The sequence below is a fragment of the Centruroides sculpturatus genome, unplaced genomic scaffold, assembly GCF_000671375.1.
Source record: "Centruroides sculpturatus isolate CEXI.00-Female unplaced genomic scaffold, Cexi_2.0 scaffold1245, whole genome shotgun sequence".
NCBI classification, from domain to species: Eukaryota; Metazoa; Arthropoda; class Arachnida; order Scorpiones; family Buthidae; genus Centruroides; species Centruroides sculpturatus.
In genome coordinates this window covers 141656-161775 of record NW_019385666.1, presented here as the reverse complement: position 1 = coordinate 161775, position 20120 = coordinate 141656, and the positions used below count along the sequence as shown (strand labels likewise).

The window sequence follows — 20120 nt, the reverse complement described above, 5'->3', positions numbered from 1 at the left end:
CGCATAAACTTAAAAATTATTACCCCCATGCCTTAAATATGACTATTAAACTTATTATGAATATAGGCCTATTTAAGGCTTATCAAAGATTAAATAGACAATCACAAATTCAAATAATTCTTAAGAAAAGAGGTCAAAGGTGAACATTTACGTCAAACATTTGAAATTTGTAAAGTATCAAACTCCCACACATAACGTGAAGGTATTTTGTAAAAATTACAAATCACTTTTAAGATGATTTTTATTTGATTTATAACTTAAAAATTCACTTAGATTTTAAGTAACCCGCTGTGATATATAAACTCTAAATTTTGGAAGATGACAAAATGTCACGATATGCACACTTTAAGCTCATGTTTTATCTCGAATTTGATCAAAAGTCGCTGTGTTTGTTGTGGTAATGATGCAAGATTTTAGTATCATTAACATACGATCCCCCTTCTTCTCTTGTCAGATTTAAGTTTTCACAATTAATCACACTTTCTGACTGACAGTTAAACCTTTCACAGATTAAATATATTTTCATATAAAACAAGATATTTTTAGATATTTTAGAATTTTTTCTGTAATATATATGCTTACTTGATTGCTTGGACCACACGCAAGTAGAAAATAAAATAGCTTTGAAGATATTTGATGTAAGTTATCCATTGTAAAAAAGTAATACTTTTGTTTAAGTCTACGAGTGAATTTTAAGAAATTTAATGATTTTACACTTATATATCTCAACGATTCATACATAAGTCTGCATAATAAATATATTATGTAAAGTTACTATAATATATCTTATGCAGTCTAGTCTATAATACGAATTATGCAGTTTACAATATGTATACTCTAAAATATTCATCCGTAATACTTAATACATATTATGGGTGAATCCTTTATTATGTATTATATAGTCTGTAATAAAGGCTATTTTATTTAGAGTAGAATATATGTTATTTAAATTCGAATATATATTAGGTAACCTAAGGTATGTGCTATATATATACGTAATGAAATCTTACCTGTGTTATACAGACTGGAATATATTGTATGGTTTTATTTTATATATTTTAAGCAAACCAGAATTTGCAAGGTAGACTTACTTATGCAAGTGAATTACTGTAGGAAGGCAGGTAAAAAAAAAAAAAACATAATGTAGCACAAAGATTTATGAAGCTGTTGAAGAACATATATCTTCACTTTAATTAGAGTGATATTTACTAGAATTTCTGTGCTACAAAACTCATCTATATTAGCACCTATCGAAGGTCAGAAACCACAAAAAAATGAACCCCTAACGATATTGTTTAAAAGAAATGGAGGGGGATAGTTGACAGATCCATCCAACAGGTGTTTTCCCATCTAACTCATTATAACAACGACAGCTGTCATCCAGTCTCTTCATTCAGACTAACGAGCAGGCCCGGTCCTCTTGCATGACGGCCGATGCATCATAACTCTTCAGAGGTCAAAAACAAACAAGAGAACCATTTAATTAATGGCTGCGTGTCATCCATAACAGACTCTCAACCGTCCTTCTCTATACACAAGCGGAAGTAAGTTCCCAATCGACCTCCGTGCTTCTCCTCCCCTCAGTTTTCAATTTAAATAAATCAACAAGTGGTTAGTAGTAGAAAGGCGATGATTGAAATAGCTGAAATACATCCCGGTCCTCTTCAATTTTGTGATCTTATCGCTTCTGAATGGATGACAGAGAAATGAGTAAGAACCCCACCGAGATGTAATACTTCTTCTACGCTATTTAACAGGCATTTTGCTCTTATTTTATCATTCGAATTTTTCATATTTCTTCTTTTTCTTAGATTAAATCTTATCTAGAATCTATTACAATATTTCTTTGATTTTGTAAAAAAAATTTATTTTAATATTTAAATTAATAAATTTTTATTATTTTCTTCATTTTAAAGTATTTTAAAAAACCAGTTTTTAAAATACTTTAAAACTTCTTTGTTTTCTGTCAATTTAACTCAATTATTCTAGATTTTTACCATTATTATTAACTCATCTAATGTTGACTTAGAACAGAATTAGTTTAAGTTAATAACTGCAAGCATTTTTCATAAATTATTTTTAAAAAAAATTGAATCTGCTTACAACAATTTAAATTAGAAAAATGAAGCTTCTCTTCTTGCGGCAATCTTTACAAGAGGAATTGGCTTTCAACAACCTTAACTCACACTAAGAAAAAAAAAATATCTTCTTTCAGCTATCTTTTTAAGGAGAGAAATTCCATTTTTCTAACTTAAGAAAAGAATCGTCTTGCAACAAGTTAATATAAAGGAGAAAAATGCAACATCTTCATGCAATCATTTTACAAATTGTTACCTTATCAATTTATTTTGAAATTTATTAATGGAAGAACGAAACACTTAGTGACGGAAATTTAACCCGAGTAAAAAAGGAAATAAAAAAAAAGAAATTATTCTCAGTTAAGTGTTGTGTAACGGGTCAAAATGAAATTATTATATTATAAAAAGTCGTTTGAAACGAGTTCGTTGATGAGCACCTGCTCGATATCCACAAATTAATTCTTATAGATAAGCTTCGGAGAACGTCAACCTTCTCCATTAGATCTTGTTATGTTGTTATTCGATAACAGACATACCAAGAATTTTTTTTATTTTTATTTTTTAAGAGAAAAATTAACTTTACACTTCCGGAAAATAAATGATCTATAAATAATAATAGCATTTTTCGAAAATTTCGAATCAAAGAAGTTGATGATTTCTATGTCATTTACATTATAAAATATAGTTATACCTCGATATAACGACACCACTGTTCAGTTTCCTAAATCAAAGAGTCCAGAACAATAAGAATTATATAAAAAGGTGACGTCTATAAACAAGTTTAAAGTTTTAATGTTTGAAAGTTACGTGATTTACGATGATAACAATTCACTTTGCAATATAAAATCGTACGTTTAGTTAATTCTTTACGTAATATTTAACAAGGAGATAGATTCGTTGGCGTTTTATGAGGGTGTCTCTATATCGAGGTTTGATAATTTTATACATTATAACTTTAATTTCTATATAATTTTCTATCAATGCAAATGGTGTAAAAGCAGTAAACATAACGTTTAAATAATAATTATTTTAAGCATGTTCTTGTCATTGTATATAAAAGAATTTTATGTTGATGAGATTGTTTTTCTTTTTATTTAAGATATTTTTCCTTGATATTTACATAACTAAAAATAAATTATTCAAAATGTAAAAGAATATGATATTCATCACATATGAATTTATTATAATGTTAAGAAGTTAAAAGTTATGTTTATTTTATTTTTTAGTAAATTTGTAAAATTACTTTTGCAAGTACTTAATTGGAATTAATTAAAAGTTATCATATTGCAATTTACTATGTTGAAATTTATTGTAAATTTTTAGCATTACTGCAATTTTTTTAGAACTTATTGGAGTTATTTTATTGAATTTATTAATTGCTGCTTTATTAGAAGTAATTAAAAGTTACAATGTTGGAATATTAAAAATTATTAAAATTAATTAGAGATTATTTTACTAGAATTTTTTTAAAAATTACTTCTAATTTTAATAAATAAATTTTCATATGTTTATATAAATGTGTACTAAAAAAAAAGAATTAAATTAATAGAACATTTTAATAAAAACAATACAAATTACAGGATAAATATAAATTAATTTATCATCTAATTAGATATAAATAATAAATTAAATATTACATATAATAATAATAATAATGATAGTAATTGTTAAAAATTCTTTCAATGAATTTATAAACCAAATGAATTTAAATTATATTCTACAGGAAAACATAATTTAAAAAAATTATTTTCCTGTAATAAAATTATTCTTTTATAAATTATTCTTGACAATTATTCTAGAAGGAAAATTTTCAACAAATCAAAGGAGATAAGATCTTGAATTTAGTAAATGGCTACAATAAAGGACAAGCTGATAGGAAGAAGACGAAGGGGGTAAGTTCAAAGAAAAAATAAAAAAATCAAATTCCTACTTTTCTATTTGACTAAGCATAATTATAGAATGGGAAGTTTTATTCTTTAAGTAATCAAAAAACCAGTTTAAACATTAATGCAATCGATTCTTTGTTTGTGACAAACATTAGGGAAATCCCCTACTTGTACAATGTCAATCTTTGTATATAAGTTAGTACATGCAAGTTATTTTTCAAATACTGTAAATAATTTTATCTACCTTTCAATCTTATCTTTATATATATATACATATACACTTCTTTCTTTGTTTAAACCCGTCAAAAGTCATTAACTTTAAATTGCATTTTAATTTTAAAATTGTTAATTTTTTTTTTCTTCCCTATCCTATGGCATTTGTCACGTTAATTGAGAATTGTACTTAGTTTCTATACACTTCTTCTTATCTTTACTAATCGCTGTAAGATTCTATCTACTATATTTTGAAGTAGAAATGTGTTTGAAGTTGAAGAGCTTCATTCTTTAAATGGTTTCTGCATCCTTCTATGATTAATCCCTACTTCAATGCCTATCTATATACTTCAAATGCTTCCGTTTTTAAAAATGGAGAGTAGTTTTTATCTATTTTAAATCTTGTATTTTGTTAATAAGATTTTAAACACAAAAAAAAACTGCAGATTTTTTCTCTTCTTAAGAGTATGGACTTAGATTTAATTATATTTATGTTTATTAATTTTAAATATGGAAGAATGTAATGTTGAAGTAATCAATTCTGATATTTTTTTTCAATATTTTATCTAATATATTTTGAAGCATACAGTAAATGTGTTTGAAGCTAAAACACACATTACATAAATGGTTTTCTACATCCATAAACAATCTAACTATGATTAATTCTTACTTAAATGCTCTTAAGTTTCCATTTTAAAAATGGAAATAAATTTAATTTAATTTAAATCAATCCCCTCTCATTTATAACATTTCAAACACTATAAAATCTTATAAAAATATCCCAACCCTTACTATCATCCTTCACCCTACTTTCAACCTTCTTAGTAGTGATTTAAATTTAATTAATCTAAATTTAGATTAATGAATTCTAAACATGAAAGAATTTAATCAACTCGAGATATTTATTTATTTATTATATATTTTTAAAATAATAAAACATTAAGCTAGAAGCCAAATCAACATTTGAACACATTTAACACAGAAGAGCTGTTAACAACGTAGAATTAATCATTATTTGACAACTTTGGCGGCAAGTCAAGTATTAAATAACAATTTTAGTAATTCATTAATTATGCATATAGTGTATTAAGTCACGCAACGATCAGTCTTCTTTTAATTAGTAAGTGTAACAAATAATGTGAATCCAAAAACACTAATTGATCTAGGAGTTTAAACACATATTGTCAATAGGAATAATTGATTAGTACTTATAATTAGATGATGACAACAGAAAACTTTGTGTTGTGTTTTGTCTAATTTTTGAGGGCGCTTAAATGCATTTAAGACACTTAAACTTCACAATTTTAATTTTAGCATCATTAAAAATAAATTATACATAAGAAGAAGCGTGGGAGTTTCATAGATCTATCCATTGTCAAGGGATAAATTTTGCAATGTGGATATGAGAAATTGTAATTTTTTAAAGTAAAATTACTTATATATAGTAAATTAATACATAATTAGTACATATACTATAACATATATAGTTATATATTATGTACAGTACATAATATAATATATATTAGTATTATTATTATTATAATTACAAGATTTATTGTAATTAGTATGCATGTGCTGTGAATCAATTTGTAATATTTTTAATTTATAATATATTTTCCCAATATTACAAATTAAAAAATTATAAATTTAAGTTATAAAAAATATAATTTTTATTCAATATTATAAATTAATTTTTTTTAATTAAATTTTCTGATTCTAATTAAGAAAGAAAAAAAAAAAAGAAGAAGAGGAGGAGGAGGATAGATTATTATAATTCCAAACCAAGATTACACCCAAATATTTTATGATTATTAATAAGGAGATAAGTGAAAAAAGAAGAAGAGTAATATTTAATCATCCAAGATGATAAATTGAAAGCAATGACATCCATTAAACATTTTGAAAGAATTTTGTCTCATACCCTTTAATAACAAGATATATAATTAGATAACTCATTACAGTCTTCTTAGTGGCAAAGATGAATATTCTAAACATGAATGAAGTATTCTTATCAAAACATTGAATGTTAAGGGGTGGGTGCTTAATAGCTTTGTTGTTATCTTCTCAAGAATTGCACTCTTAAAATATATTATACAATATAATGTTCGTGTAATCGATAGTCTTTCATTAAACAAAATTGATTTTTTTTTCTTCTTTTTGGAATATTAATTAGATTTTGTGCTTCTTTATAAAATTATTTTTGGTGTACAAATTGAATTGCTGATTTTCTTTTTAAATTTTTTTTTTTGAAGGGTAGAAGTTGAATTAATGATTTTTTATTTCTGGAATATAAATTGAATTGCTTATTTTCTTTTTAATTTTTGCAGTAAATTTGGGTTTCTTCTATACTGTTTTAATGATTAATACTATAATTAACATTAATTAAAGATAATTTAAATTAATATATTTTTAAACTAAATAATTCATAGTATTTTATATATTAATTTAAAAAAATTTTAATTTTGTAGGTACACTGTAAAGTACAGTACTATACATGTATAGTATATGTGTAATTTATATACAGATATTTAAATAAAATAATTAAAAATTAAATTATCGTTATTTAATTTATAGTTTGATTAATGTTTTTTTTCTCCCTAAATATTATAGATTAATTTTATTATTTTTATTTTTATGGGAATTTTTAATAAATTATTGAATAAATTTAAAAAATTAGTTTAAATTGTTAATCGAAATCGAAGCAGTGTCTCCATCTAGCGACAAATTTTAAAGTTGTAAAAAAACACGAAAAATAATCCGTAATTTTAAATTAATCAATTCAATTGCTTTTAATTTTTCTTTATTTCTTTTTATAAAATATTAAATTATAAAATTTATCTTTCTATATAATTCATAAATATATATATTTTTCGTTTTATAATAATAAAATTGTGCTGTACGAGTGGACAATTTCTAAATTACATCTTATTTAATGAATTCCTATTCGTTTTAGATTATTTCCCTTTTTTTTAAATAAGAAATTAATAAATTAATTATTTTTTTCGCTATTATTTAAAAAAATTTTATACGATTTTATGTTTGTCAAGTGATATACAACCGGATATGATGTAACGCGCAGTGCAGTATGGACTGTGTTGCAACGTGGGAATGCAGTGGTTATGTTTATAAATAATTACATTAATTGAGAAAATAATTTTTGAATATTGTTATATATTAAATAGTGCAAAAAATGACGTCGAAATTGCAAAAATTAGATGACGAATACAAGAACTTAATAGGAGAAGTAAGTTGCATATTCAGGTGTATATATTGTACAATATTGTATATTATTCTTGTGTATTATACACGTGTATATTATTATATATTGTATTAAATTGTATACTTTTGCTATTTCTTTACAAATGAAGTATCTAACTACCCATATTTTTATGTATGATTTTTTTTAAATACATTAATTTTATTTATTCTTTAGTATAATATCATGAAATGTAGACTTGATAGCAAAACTGAAGCACTTTTGATATTAAGTAAAGAATTAGATAAATATAGAAGTGAGAGAGATCAGTTTAAATTGATGGCAAGTCAATTGAGAGAAAGATACAATGCTCTTAAGAAAAGGATCGAAGGTTGGGTAAGTTAAAGATATTATATAAATTCTCTGTATTATGAAATTAAGTTGACTTATTGATTAAAAGAAACACGGTCTGTGGAGTTGGTACACATTTGCTTCAACTTCGGCTCTGACTCCTTTATTTAATTAAAGCAATAAGTGAGGTGTATGTCAAGCAGCTTGAGAAAAAACTCAATCTTTTGATGGTAACAAAAACAGAATTTTTTAATGTTAAACTTCAAACATTTTAGATGAATTCAGATCATTGTCATCAGGAAAGGTGACTGGAACAAGATAAAGAATCACACACGAAGAAGAATATTATGAATTTGAAGTTGATTTAGTCCCTTTTCCAGGGGGCTACGAAATTCTCAGACAAATATTTCTCTTTCCCAGTCAGCACTGCCCCTATTAGCTATAGTCCAAGTGTAAAAAATTAACAGTAGTCTAAGTTTACTTGATGGAAACAAAGCATATATTAAGTATATTGCATGTGGGCATTGCTGACTAAGCTGAGGGGGCTTAGCCATCTCATAATTCCCTGTAGCTATGGCTCTGAGTTGATTACATATACAATGAATATTAAAAGATTAAAAGTGATATAAATAATAACTTGTTAACAAATATAATAAGTAAATAATGTACAAAGATGTAAGATATCTAATTTTACAAAATAGATGTAAATGCTTTATACTCATCAATCCCAATTTTTGAAGTCTTTATGTTATTTAAAATGCTATTAATAGATAAAGATTGGTCAATCAATAAGTTTTGTTAATCAAAGATTTGTTAGACTTAATTGTAAACAACAATTACTTTATATTAAGAGAAATAAACAAAACCTTTTTTAACCAGTAATTGAATTTTTGACGTAATTTCTGAATGTTTTCGGCCTTCACCAAGCCTGCTTCAGGTAAAATATCTATTTTCAGAAACAGGGATATGTGTGTGCTCTTCCTTATCAGCTGCCTAAGCTGAGATTGTAATGCATAAATTAGTTTTGTGTTTGAAATATCCACTTATCATTAGGTATTCATTGTTCTACTTGAGATATGTAGGTGATGCCATCATAGCTTGGGATGGCATGTTCAAATAGTTTTAAACATTTGTTAAGTTTTAAATAACGTTTATCCATCTATGGTTTATGGTATAAAATGATAAAAGTAACAATTCCATTAGTTTTCTGGACCTGTCAATGCAAATTGGCACAAATGTATTGAAATTCAGTGTTTTTCACAAGTTTATTTTTTTTTATCCCTAGTCATTCCTTGCAATTCATTACAACCTTCTGCATTTAAGCACACGGCTATTAGTTCCTTAATTAGAAGGACTTTGATATTAACTTCCAATGTATACTTATTACAAGGTGGACTTAATATAATCCAGAAGGTCATATGAAAGGCTGAATACTGTCAAAGTAAATATAAGTCTATTGACAATAAGATTTATTGGGCTTTACACCTAATTTCAAATTTGTTCATATGCTAGCAGAGACAATTGTATAATGCATCTATTCCACAAGTGAGAACTTTGTCCTAAAAGTTGCTCTTTTGCACATTCAATTATATTCTTCCACATACATCTCAACAAGAAATCAAAATATTAGTTGTAAACAATAGGACCAAGGTGCATTTCTGAGATAACAGATATTTACAAAAATAAATTTAAAATGATTAATGCTAATGAATGATAATTGCATTGTACTCCTGTTAATTGTTGTGAGTTAGACCTGATGTATTTATATACATAAATTTACACACAGTATATCAGGTTTACCTCACAACAATTGTCAGAATAGAAGAAAATCAAAAATCTATAGCACAAGGTATAAAAGACACAGAACTTGCTAAATCAGTTATTGATTACAACTATGACCTCAATTAGAATACCTTCTCCATTACTAAGACACTTTAGGACACTAAAATGCTTTATTTTTGGTAAACTGTTCAAATACTTCCAGTTTTATAAACACAAGCTCATACTCCTGTTTACTGATTTTTGGAATGAGATAATCAATCTCATGTGACAATTTTTTTAACTGTGATGTTTTGTTATTGGTTTGATCACATCCCATCATACATTTGTCTGTACCAGTATACCATGTAAACTGTAATTTATACCATATTTAATCTGTATGTATTCATTGCACATATAATTGACTTCAAATTGACAATGATCTTCTGCATAAGACATTTTTTGTTGGTCTTGTTCTATATGGTTTTCTTGATGATGACAATCTGAATTTATCAGAAACATTTGAAGTTTAATATTAAAGAATTTTGTATTTATTAACACCAAAAGATTGAGTTACTTTTAAGTTACGTTATTTATATATCAATATATGATATAAATATACTAATAATATATTTTTTACGTCGGTTGAATGCATGAAACATGCAACAAGGCATCTTACTGAAATTACTGAATGTTATTTACAAACATTCAGTAATTTTAAAGTTTAAAGAAAAGACAAGACTTACAAAATAAAACAATAAAGTTATATTTTTATTAAAACACTATAAAATAATAGGATATAATAGAAAGAAACTAAAAGAAAATCAGGAACAACTTTCTCTATCAGTTCTCTTCCTTTTTGAGAATATATTGTTTGAATATAAAAAAATAACCTGAAAAAATAGGTTAATCAAATAGTGCTCAAACTATGTCCCATGAGACAGGTTAATATGTGATATAAGAAATTTTAGTGTATACTATTTATATTACAATTTAAATTTATTGGGAGCCATTTTTACTTACCCCAGTTGCTCAAGAATTGCTTTTGACTGACTCCATGGCCCTGAAAGAAATTATTATATTTGATCAACAGTTTATCCGACAGTGGTCAAACTGGCTCACAAGCCACATATGGTTGTTTGAGATCTTTACTACAGCTCCCCTACACTTACAGTATACAGTTTTTTTTTTATAAACTTGATAAATATTACTTAACATGTAATATTTTTGTAAATTTGCTGCCATTACATAGTGTGATGTAAATATAGATTGTAAGTGTAACTCCTAACTTATCCCTGAAAGTTAAGAGTACATTTGTAAAGTCAAAGGAGTTAAATGATTGTTTACACAGCCAGTTATAAATTACCAATAAAATAAAAAAACAGTGGTATTTACTATAGAACATAGAAAGTGATAACTAAAGTATTTTATCTATCTGTAATATACTATTCCAATAGAGGATGTATTTTTTGCATATTTCTGATAAGTTTGTGTTTAAATTTGTGTGTTACATATTATGGATAGTATGTTAAACTGTAATTGAATGAATTGTATTCCTAGTTAAGAGTCATACTCTGTCCTAAGGATGGTGCAAGAAACTTGCTGTGTATATACATCAATGATTGTATAATATAAAAATTGGCTTTTTTTATAATTAAAGATACAAGTATTTCTTAATATCGATAATTAAATTAATTTTTAAAACATCAACTATATCATTTGCATGATACTTAATGTCAAATTATTCATATCACTTAATAAATTTTATCTATAAGTCAATGAGTAATACAATATAATTTTGTAGAATTTTATCATGAAATTAATTTTATATTAATTTTTAAAAACTGTAAATTATATTTTTGTTATATTACTATTTAATTTTTGTTTTATTTTATTAATAATTATATTTAATAGGGTCCATCATTACTAGGAGTATATGATATTAGAGGCTTTAAAGGTGATAGAGAACAAGTATGTATATTTATTATAAATCAGAAGTGAAACATTCTTAAAACATAAATATTTAATATATATTCAACTAAATGATAAAGTTTTAAAATAATTTTACTAAATATTTCTTTCTTTAATCATTTGCCATTCATATTGCTAATTTATAATTTTTTTTTTTTATGAAGAACTTTCACTGTCTTATTTGTAGCTCTACTTGTTTATATGCATGTTCTATGCCAGTGCTGCCCAAACTATGTCCCATGGCTCAGGTGAATGCAGCCTGTGAACATATTTGACACATTACTTAATTATAAATGGTCAACTTTTAGTATATATGGAACATACAAAACATTTATCATCCACCTACCTATTACTTATATGCTATTTGATTCATCAATTGAAAAGTTGGGCACCACTGTTCTATATATACAATATAATCAAATGCATAGACAATCTTTATCCTTTCAATGATGGCACTTGTGTAAATGAGATATTTTGTAGACAAAATGGATAACAAATATTGAACAGTGAATAGACAATACTCAAATTAGCTAGCTTAATATATATTATACAATTGCTCTGTATTCAGTAGAATTTTATGATTATTCTTATTAGAAGTTAATTTATCTATATATTTAAATGTGAATGTTTGTTTGTTCACTATATACTCCTAGACAATTCAACCAATTGCTATGAAACTCAACAGTTATGTTTCTAACTTAGATATGTCATACATTCCACCCCAAAATATTGATTGGATTTTTATAAATCAATCAATTGCTATCTACATTTAATTTGCTATTGGAAAAAATTTAAGGAAATAATAAACTAAATATAATTTTTACAAAAAAGGATATAATTTAAAAATATATATATTATATTATAATCACTTAATTACTGTGACAATGATACATTGCAAAATAGACAAGCTGTGGTCTAAACTGGAAGTTTGTATATAGTTGATCTGGGCTTCCTGTCTCTAAGTTTTCCACATCTGGTCTCGATTTTTATCTATCTAACTCCATTCTCTAGATTAAGGACAGACGGACAGACAGGCAGATGACAGTCGGAATTATAGGTCTACAATTTTTTTAAACTGCAGCCCAATAATTTTTCTATAAACACAATATTTACAAGAACATACTTTCCACATAGTTTATACAATCTGTTGCCAAAATTTAAACACTTTATTATCATATAAAAGCAGTTATTCTCTCATTTTTACAAGATTTTTTTATTTAAACAAGTCATATGAAGTCTTTAGGACATTAAGGTTAGAAACTTTGATCACATGTGAGACCATTACATCCTACCAACATGGATCACTTTTCAAATGTCAATAGTAGACCAGTATTAATTAGTAGTCATTGACCATTCTCTTGTCTGTGGGGAGGTCAACAATTACTTTTGATTGCATTTACTTCAACCCTCTTCTGCAACACTACCTTCTTCCTATTGGACTCACCAGTATGGTGGCATTCAAATAGAAAAATTACATAATATAAAGTTACCAGCCTGCACAAGATATGACTTAAGTGGTTTTCAAGGGTGCCGAGTTTAAATATTTGGTTCATTTTTTGTGAAATTTGATTGGTTGTTAGATGACCATTTGATATTTGGCTGTGAATGGTACTGTACAGTTTCTTAGAACATTAGGAAAAACTATGATATCTTAAAAAATTTAATATATCATATTTTCAATTGTTGTCTATTTGACCAACGAAATTGTACCATTTTGTACTATCTGAGTATTGCAATAAATGTGACAATGGTAGGCTGAAATAACAAAAATCTTTATATGATTTTTGTTTTAATGTTTATATTGTAGTATTTGTTTTATATAACTACAAAGGTTATCTTACAAAAGGACTTATAACATCAAGTGATCAATCTAACACATTTTAAAAGTTATATAATATATTATATTATATTATTATTATATTTCTATAATATATTATAGTATATTATAAATAACAGCAAAGATTAAGATTATTACATTATTTTGTACTTCTAACCCTTCTATTATAATATAACAGAAGGATTAGAAGTACAAAATAATGTAATAATATTAATCTTTGCTGTTACTTTATGCCTGAGTAATGCCAAGCAAAAAATAACTGGGAAGTAAACGCTCATCTGCTAGTTTACTATATATTGTATAATTCATTTTTACTCTTTAATAGTTACAATAAAATTATTGGGAATATTCCTTCAACTTATCTCATGTATAAATTTTTAAATGAATTACAAATATTTTCTCTTTAGTAACTCTATAATTAAATGTATTAATAGTGTATTTAGTATTTCAAAATAGAAATTAAAACAATGATGGATGAGCAATTATTTATTGTGACATCATCACAATGCCAGGCTTCAATTTTTTATCACAATGCTCTCAATTTTAGTAGTGTCTTGCACCTGTACATCATACTTTTCCTGTTAACAATGGAGTTGTGCTGGTAATCTATCTAATTCTGTTTAGGAGAAAAGTTTGAATTGAAATAATGTGACTTTTGGTTTAAACTGGAAGTTCATATATCATTAGTTGGAACCTTCTGCCCCTAAGTTTTCCATTTCTAGTCTCAATTTTCATCTAACCCTGTTCTCAAGATTAAGGAAGGACAGATAGATAAATGGATGCCAGTGGAAATTTATAGGTCTACAATTTTTGACAGTTGTAGCCCAAAAATATAAAGTTTAAACATAGGAGCTTCTTTTTATGAACTTTAATGTTTGCATTTTTATTAATTAAAAATCTGTTATTGTTTGATGATTGACTATCAATTGATTCATTCCACTGTAAGTTGTCTTTTAGTATGTCATTCTTATATTAAATTTCATATTATTACTATAACATTCAGTTTAATTTTTCTGTATCATATCCTCTTTATTATAAAACTATTAAATGTTGAATATACTGAGTTTAAATTATTAAATATATGTCTGATAATGGAGGAGTGCCTGAATATTAATGTCAGATAGTATATCCTATCAGTAATTAAAGACATTCTTCTAAAGTAATATATTTGATTGATTCCAATATTGCTACAAATTATTTGTGACAAAATCAATTTATTCTGTTCTCGGTACAGTGGGTGATCGGTTAACAAACAAATCGGATAACGAACACTTTCACAAAAGATTTTTATGTTTGGACAACGAACACATGATTGATAACGAACACCCCACAAAATAAACACAATAAGAAGCGATGTAAAGTAATGAATACCGATTGGTCTTCCCTTGTCTTCAGGCAACAATTCGAAACTTTTCAGAGTGTGGGAGACATCGACATCGACGCTCAAGCTGGTATATACCGATCGGATAGTATTCCTCTGAACTTTGAAACTTTCCCTTGTAATTCCAGCCTTTTATTTTTCTGACAAAACAATTCTTTTATGTATTCGCGAGACTGTCGGGTAGGCATTCGTTAAGTTTTGTGTCTGTTTTTCTTTACGAAAGGTGAGAGTATAATAGCAAAGGTAGAAAGTGGGCAGAAGATGCCTAATGTTGCTGGGTAGTATGGTGTGAACAGGTCTACAGTAGGCCGCAGTTCAATCTTATTTAAGAAAAATACTGTATAATCAAGAAGACTCAAGCAGCTAAAGGAGTAACAAAAATCACATCTGAGAAATAAAGAACATCGAAGAGTTCATAATGGAACCTGAAACTGATCTGACGACAGAAGAACGCCAAGAACTCTTGAATGAAGAACACCAAGAAACTTGGCGAGATATGTTTTCTTCTGAAAAAGAGGATTAATGTCGATATCTGTTATTAAAGATCCTTTGAAAAAGTGGGAGGATGTCAGATCAACGGTCTTAGAATGGCATCCGAACCAGGTTGAGGCTTGGGGATTTCTACAATTGCAATTCTATTAATTATTTACAAAAAATCCTGAAGAAGAGAGAAAAGCAATCGACATTAGATAGATTCTTTAACCCTTTCAAACAGAAAAAACATGACTAATAAAAATGCAAGACTGTATATGTATGTATTTTTATTATTACGTATAAATAAACGTAGTAAGAAAGTATATATTTTTTTATTTTTGGGGGTCTCCAGAACGAATTAATTAAATTCCCATTAAAACCTATGGTAAATCGATAATCGGTTAACGAACAATTCGGATAGTGAACAAAGTCTTGGAACGGATTACGTTCATTAACCAATCACCCACTGTATTTTTATTTTTTAAAAGATTGTATCATAATTTATATAGCATGCAATTATATATATTTACCATGTTGTATTTTTACTAATCCAAACTAAGTATTGTACAGGGTTATTTGGATATATAAAGGAAATCAAAAACGACTATAGACATACATTAAATGTTAAAAAAAATTTATTTTATCAATATGACACATGACAAATATATATAATTGATGACAAACTGACCTTTCATGTGTTTCCCGCAATGCTGTCAACATAAGTGATAAAAAGCAAACATTTTTGGCCTCATTCAGGGGCCAGCATCAGGCTTCTATAGAAGATTCTCTTCTTTCTTATTTTTTTTTTAGCTGAACTTTTGGAATTTGGAATGATTTTCAAAACTCAAAATTCTGGAACAAGATATATTTAATCAACCAAGCTGTCTATATTTTTTCATTACATCATTCAGTTAAAAACGAATAAGAAAGAAGAGAATCTTTTATAGAAGCTTAATTTTGGCCTCTGAATGAGGCTGAAAATGTTTTTTTTTTTTTGTTTAGATTGACAGCATTGCTGGAAATGTACGAAAGGTCAGTTTGTCATTGATTATACAGTAGTTTCAGCTTTAAGGAAGAGTAATCCTGTATATATGAGTAGTAGATATTAATTTTATAAAACTTTTAGGTTTTGATAACAATTTTTTTAAGTACAAAAACTATCAAGTCTAAATAAATTTATTTTTGTTTGTATTATGATTAGTGGAGAGCTTCTTATTGTTTTATTAAAAACTAAAATTCTTATAGCAAAAATTTTTTGAAAATAGTAAATAAAATATCACAATTTAATAAGCACATTTTATCTGAAACTACAGATTACTGTAATTTATTTGTTATAATTTAATAAAATAAAATTTAAAATTATATAAAATTTAAGTTTATTAGTTAACTTAAAATAAACTTAATAAATACAAATTTGATTTGGATTTTTATTTATGAAAACAATAAATTAATGAAAGGCTAAAAAGAATGGCAAAAAAAGGACCAAGAGTCTTTTTAGAAAGGCTCTTAAAGTCCTTTTTCCATTCTCACTGTGGATTTGGCTATACCTTTAATGGCAGTGGCTGGGTGGTGTTGGACAGAGCCTGACTAATCTGGTCCGAACATCCATAAAAAAATTCTTAAGGTTCCTGAACCAACACTCTTAGATTTAGATTAGCAAGAGTGAACTATAATTCATTAAAAGATTCATTTTTGTTTACATAATTTTTATTTATATATACTAATTGTATAGATCATTATTGGTATGTATAGAAATAAACATATGTAAAATAATTTTTTAATTAAGTAGACTTGATTGTATCATTGGCATTTTAATTTCTTTTTATTAAGTCTAGTATATTCATGAAAAAATATATTTCATAAAATATATAAGTAAAATAACTATTTACTTGAAATAATACATAATTATTAATTATGTATTATATTATTAATAATTATTAATATTATAGAGTCTTGCACAATTATTATGTGAATTGAAAGAACAAAATAAATCTTTGATGTTTGAAGTAAATGATCTGAAACAGAAACTGAGTGATGCGCAAGGAGATATTAAAGTAAGTTTATCATTTAATATTAAAATTTTCTTTTTATATTGAGTTCTTAATAAGCATAAGATACAAAACTATAAACTTTTTGCTTTTTGATGCAAATTTCAGTTTATTAAACGTATTGTGCTGATCTTAGATTTAAAATGGAAGTTATTAGTCATAAAGGTAGGGAGTTAAGCTGCTTACTTTTAGGCCAAGTTATAATTTAATTTTGGCTTGTAAATAATTCAGATTTAACATATAATAATGATTTTAAAGTTAGATATTGACAATACTATTATTTTATGTGTACAACTGATTGAGAATTTTTGAATTATTATACAGACTGCAAGAGACACTTTAATTTATTTAAGTAGCCAGTTTTCATTCAAGAAATATTTAAGAATACATTAAAACAAATCTAACTTCTATTAAAACTTTTAATCAGTTTTATTCCGGTCAGATAGTAAAAAACTTTTATTGTATAAATAAATTCTATTGGTTTGAAGGTTTTCCTTTTAATTACATGAAATATATATTTAGAATTTTATAATATACAGTCAACCCTCCCCCCTATAATGTGGGTTCATATAATGCGGATTTGTATATTGCGGCAAAAAAATTGCGACTATTCGTATAAAGACGCTAAAAGAGACTCGTAAAATGCAGTAAATGGTCATCGCCGACTCGTGTCGCAACAGGATTGGTCAAATCTGGACCAATAGTGGACGAACAGCCAAACTACTTACACGCTACGGAGAGTTTAGGTGGGTAAGTTGAGTTTACTATCGTCTGTACAGTATATAAATCAGGTACTGTAAGTCTAATACAGTACTGTAATTTTATACATTTCTTGTGAAAAAAACATTTCTTATTCAACGGCCATAAAAATTATTTCTATTAATGATGTCTCCAAAGTTCAAAGAATTTTTTGTAGAAAAATAACTTATCAGAAAACGCGTCCACCGTTCGGTGCACTGCTCTGCAACAAAAACAAGCTTAAGCATTGGCATTGTCAAATGGTGCACACACAGTAAGTAATCCTACAATTTTTTGTTTATAGTGTAGTTTATATGGATTGTTCCCAAAAAATTATATGTTTTTTGGAAATGTTGAATATAATTAGTCTAGAATCGATTAATTTTATGGAAAAACCTTTCAAACAGCCGTAGTCCGTAAACAGCACACATGCTGGACTGTGATTGGCTCATGTATTTAAGGATTCCTACAATGTGAAATTCTTATAAAGTGGAACATATCTATCACATTATAGGGGGTCGACTGTATTAAATATGTAGCTGTAAAAGGAAAAGAAACAAAATAAACAATATTTTAGATTTAAGCTATTCTCAAGTATTTGAGATGAATATATTTTTATATCTACAAGTCAAGCATTTTTGTATTGTATAGCTTTATCAGATAAATTTAATAGAACATAACTCTCAGTTAAACCTCAGTATAGTGTTCTCTTAAATAGTGTCAATGAATATTTGTGAACAGATCATCATAAATGTTAGAGAATCCTATGCTATCTCTGAATCAGTCATTCAGAATGAGCTGTTTAATAATTTTTGCTTCTTTTTACTTTAATTTGTTAAATTCATTAATATTATCATTTTGTACATCAAAAACTAGATGCCACGTTATATAAAATATGCACTATATATATTGTATGCCATAATGATAAAAAAAATAGGTATTAACTTTATTGATTACTTTTCATTTTGTTCTCTGTTAGTCACTTTATGAAATTTTAATTTGTCTATATCATGAGAGAGACATAATTAGTATTTATTGAAAGATAATTTTATTATTTAAAATAAAATTTTATTTATTAATGATGATTAGTTATTAAGAGAACAAATTGCAAGACAACGGCTTGGCTCGGCTGATGAAGGTGTTGTTATTCGTCATTTTCCAGCTTATGAAAGAGAAGATCTGGTAAAACAACTTGAAGCTGTAAGACAAAAAGTAAGAAAGATTTTATATATAAAGGATTCTATAATCCATTTTTATACATAATATTGTTTATTTTAGTGTTTTATGCTAGAAAAAGATCTACAAGCAGTTCTTGATGAAAAAGAGGAGTTAGTTACTGCCAGAGATGCATATTGTCATAAAGTAGATCGGCTCAACCATCAGTTAAACTGCATGCTTCGAGGAGACAAAGAACAGATAGTGGACATTGATGCTATTTTAATGGATAATAGGTACAGTACCTTTGTAATTTATAAAAAATGAACTAGAAGTTTCTACAAAGTTTCAGAGAATTAAAATAGTAAATAATAAATGTACAATATTTACTTGAATCTAAGATGTACCTTAATTTCTACATGCTCATCCATAAATTTTTATTTTTTGAAAATATAGACAACAGTACTGATTAAATTGACAAATTTATTTAGTATTTACTGCATAGCAAAGTAAGTTATATATTGCTGTCTTTCATGATATTGAAGTCAGAAATCTCTTCACTTTCTCTGTTAGGCTCTTCTGAATCAATACTGGATTCAATGCTCACATCTTCCCACATACAATCATTCTCAGTGCTGTCTGAAGCATTGAAAGTGCAATGTTTTTTGAAACAGTGATGCACAATTTTTTCTTGGATTTTTATCTGAATACTTACCGCACTGATGCAATAGACTAATGAGCAGTGGTGATATTCGAAATATTTAACGAAGGGTTCGCTAACAAAAAATTTTTCCTTAACAATTTTTTTCGCTCAAATGGTGCATTAGCAACATTAGCGCAAAAACTGACCATAAGATACCCATATAAATAAAGAAGATGCGTTCGCAAAATTAAATCAGTTAAAATTTAACATTGTTTATGCCAGAACTATATTTTTTTTATAAATAAAAAAAAAGTGTTCAAAATGGTTTATTTTGTACATATTTTAATATTTTTCATTCAAAATATTTTATAAACATAAAAATTGGCTTTTT

General features: G+C 26.5%; 1 protein-coding gene across 1 annotated transcript in view; it reads left to right on the top strand.

Annotated features, from left to right (window-relative positions):
• The first annotated feature begins 7167 nt into the window (after positions 1 to 7167).
• Positions 7168 to 20120, top strand: part of LOC111641031 (coiled-coil domain-containing protein 149-like) — a 45310-nt gene continuing 32357 nt past the window's right edge. Inside the window, exons 1-6 of the mRNA XM_023387134.1 lie at positions 7168 to 7421; positions 7611 to 7769; positions 11397 to 11453; positions 17095 to 17199; positions 19021 to 19143; positions 19210 to 19382. Coding sequence (XP_023242902.1) covers positions 7368 to 7421; positions 7611 to 7769; positions 11397 to 11453; positions 17095 to 17199; positions 19021 to 19143; positions 19210 to 19382 — 671 coding nt within the window. The 5' untranslated portion in view covers positions 7168 to 7367. The remainder of the gene's footprint in view (positions 7422 to 7610; positions 7770 to 11396; positions 11454 to 17094; positions 17200 to 19020; positions 19144 to 19209; positions 19383 to 20120) is intronic.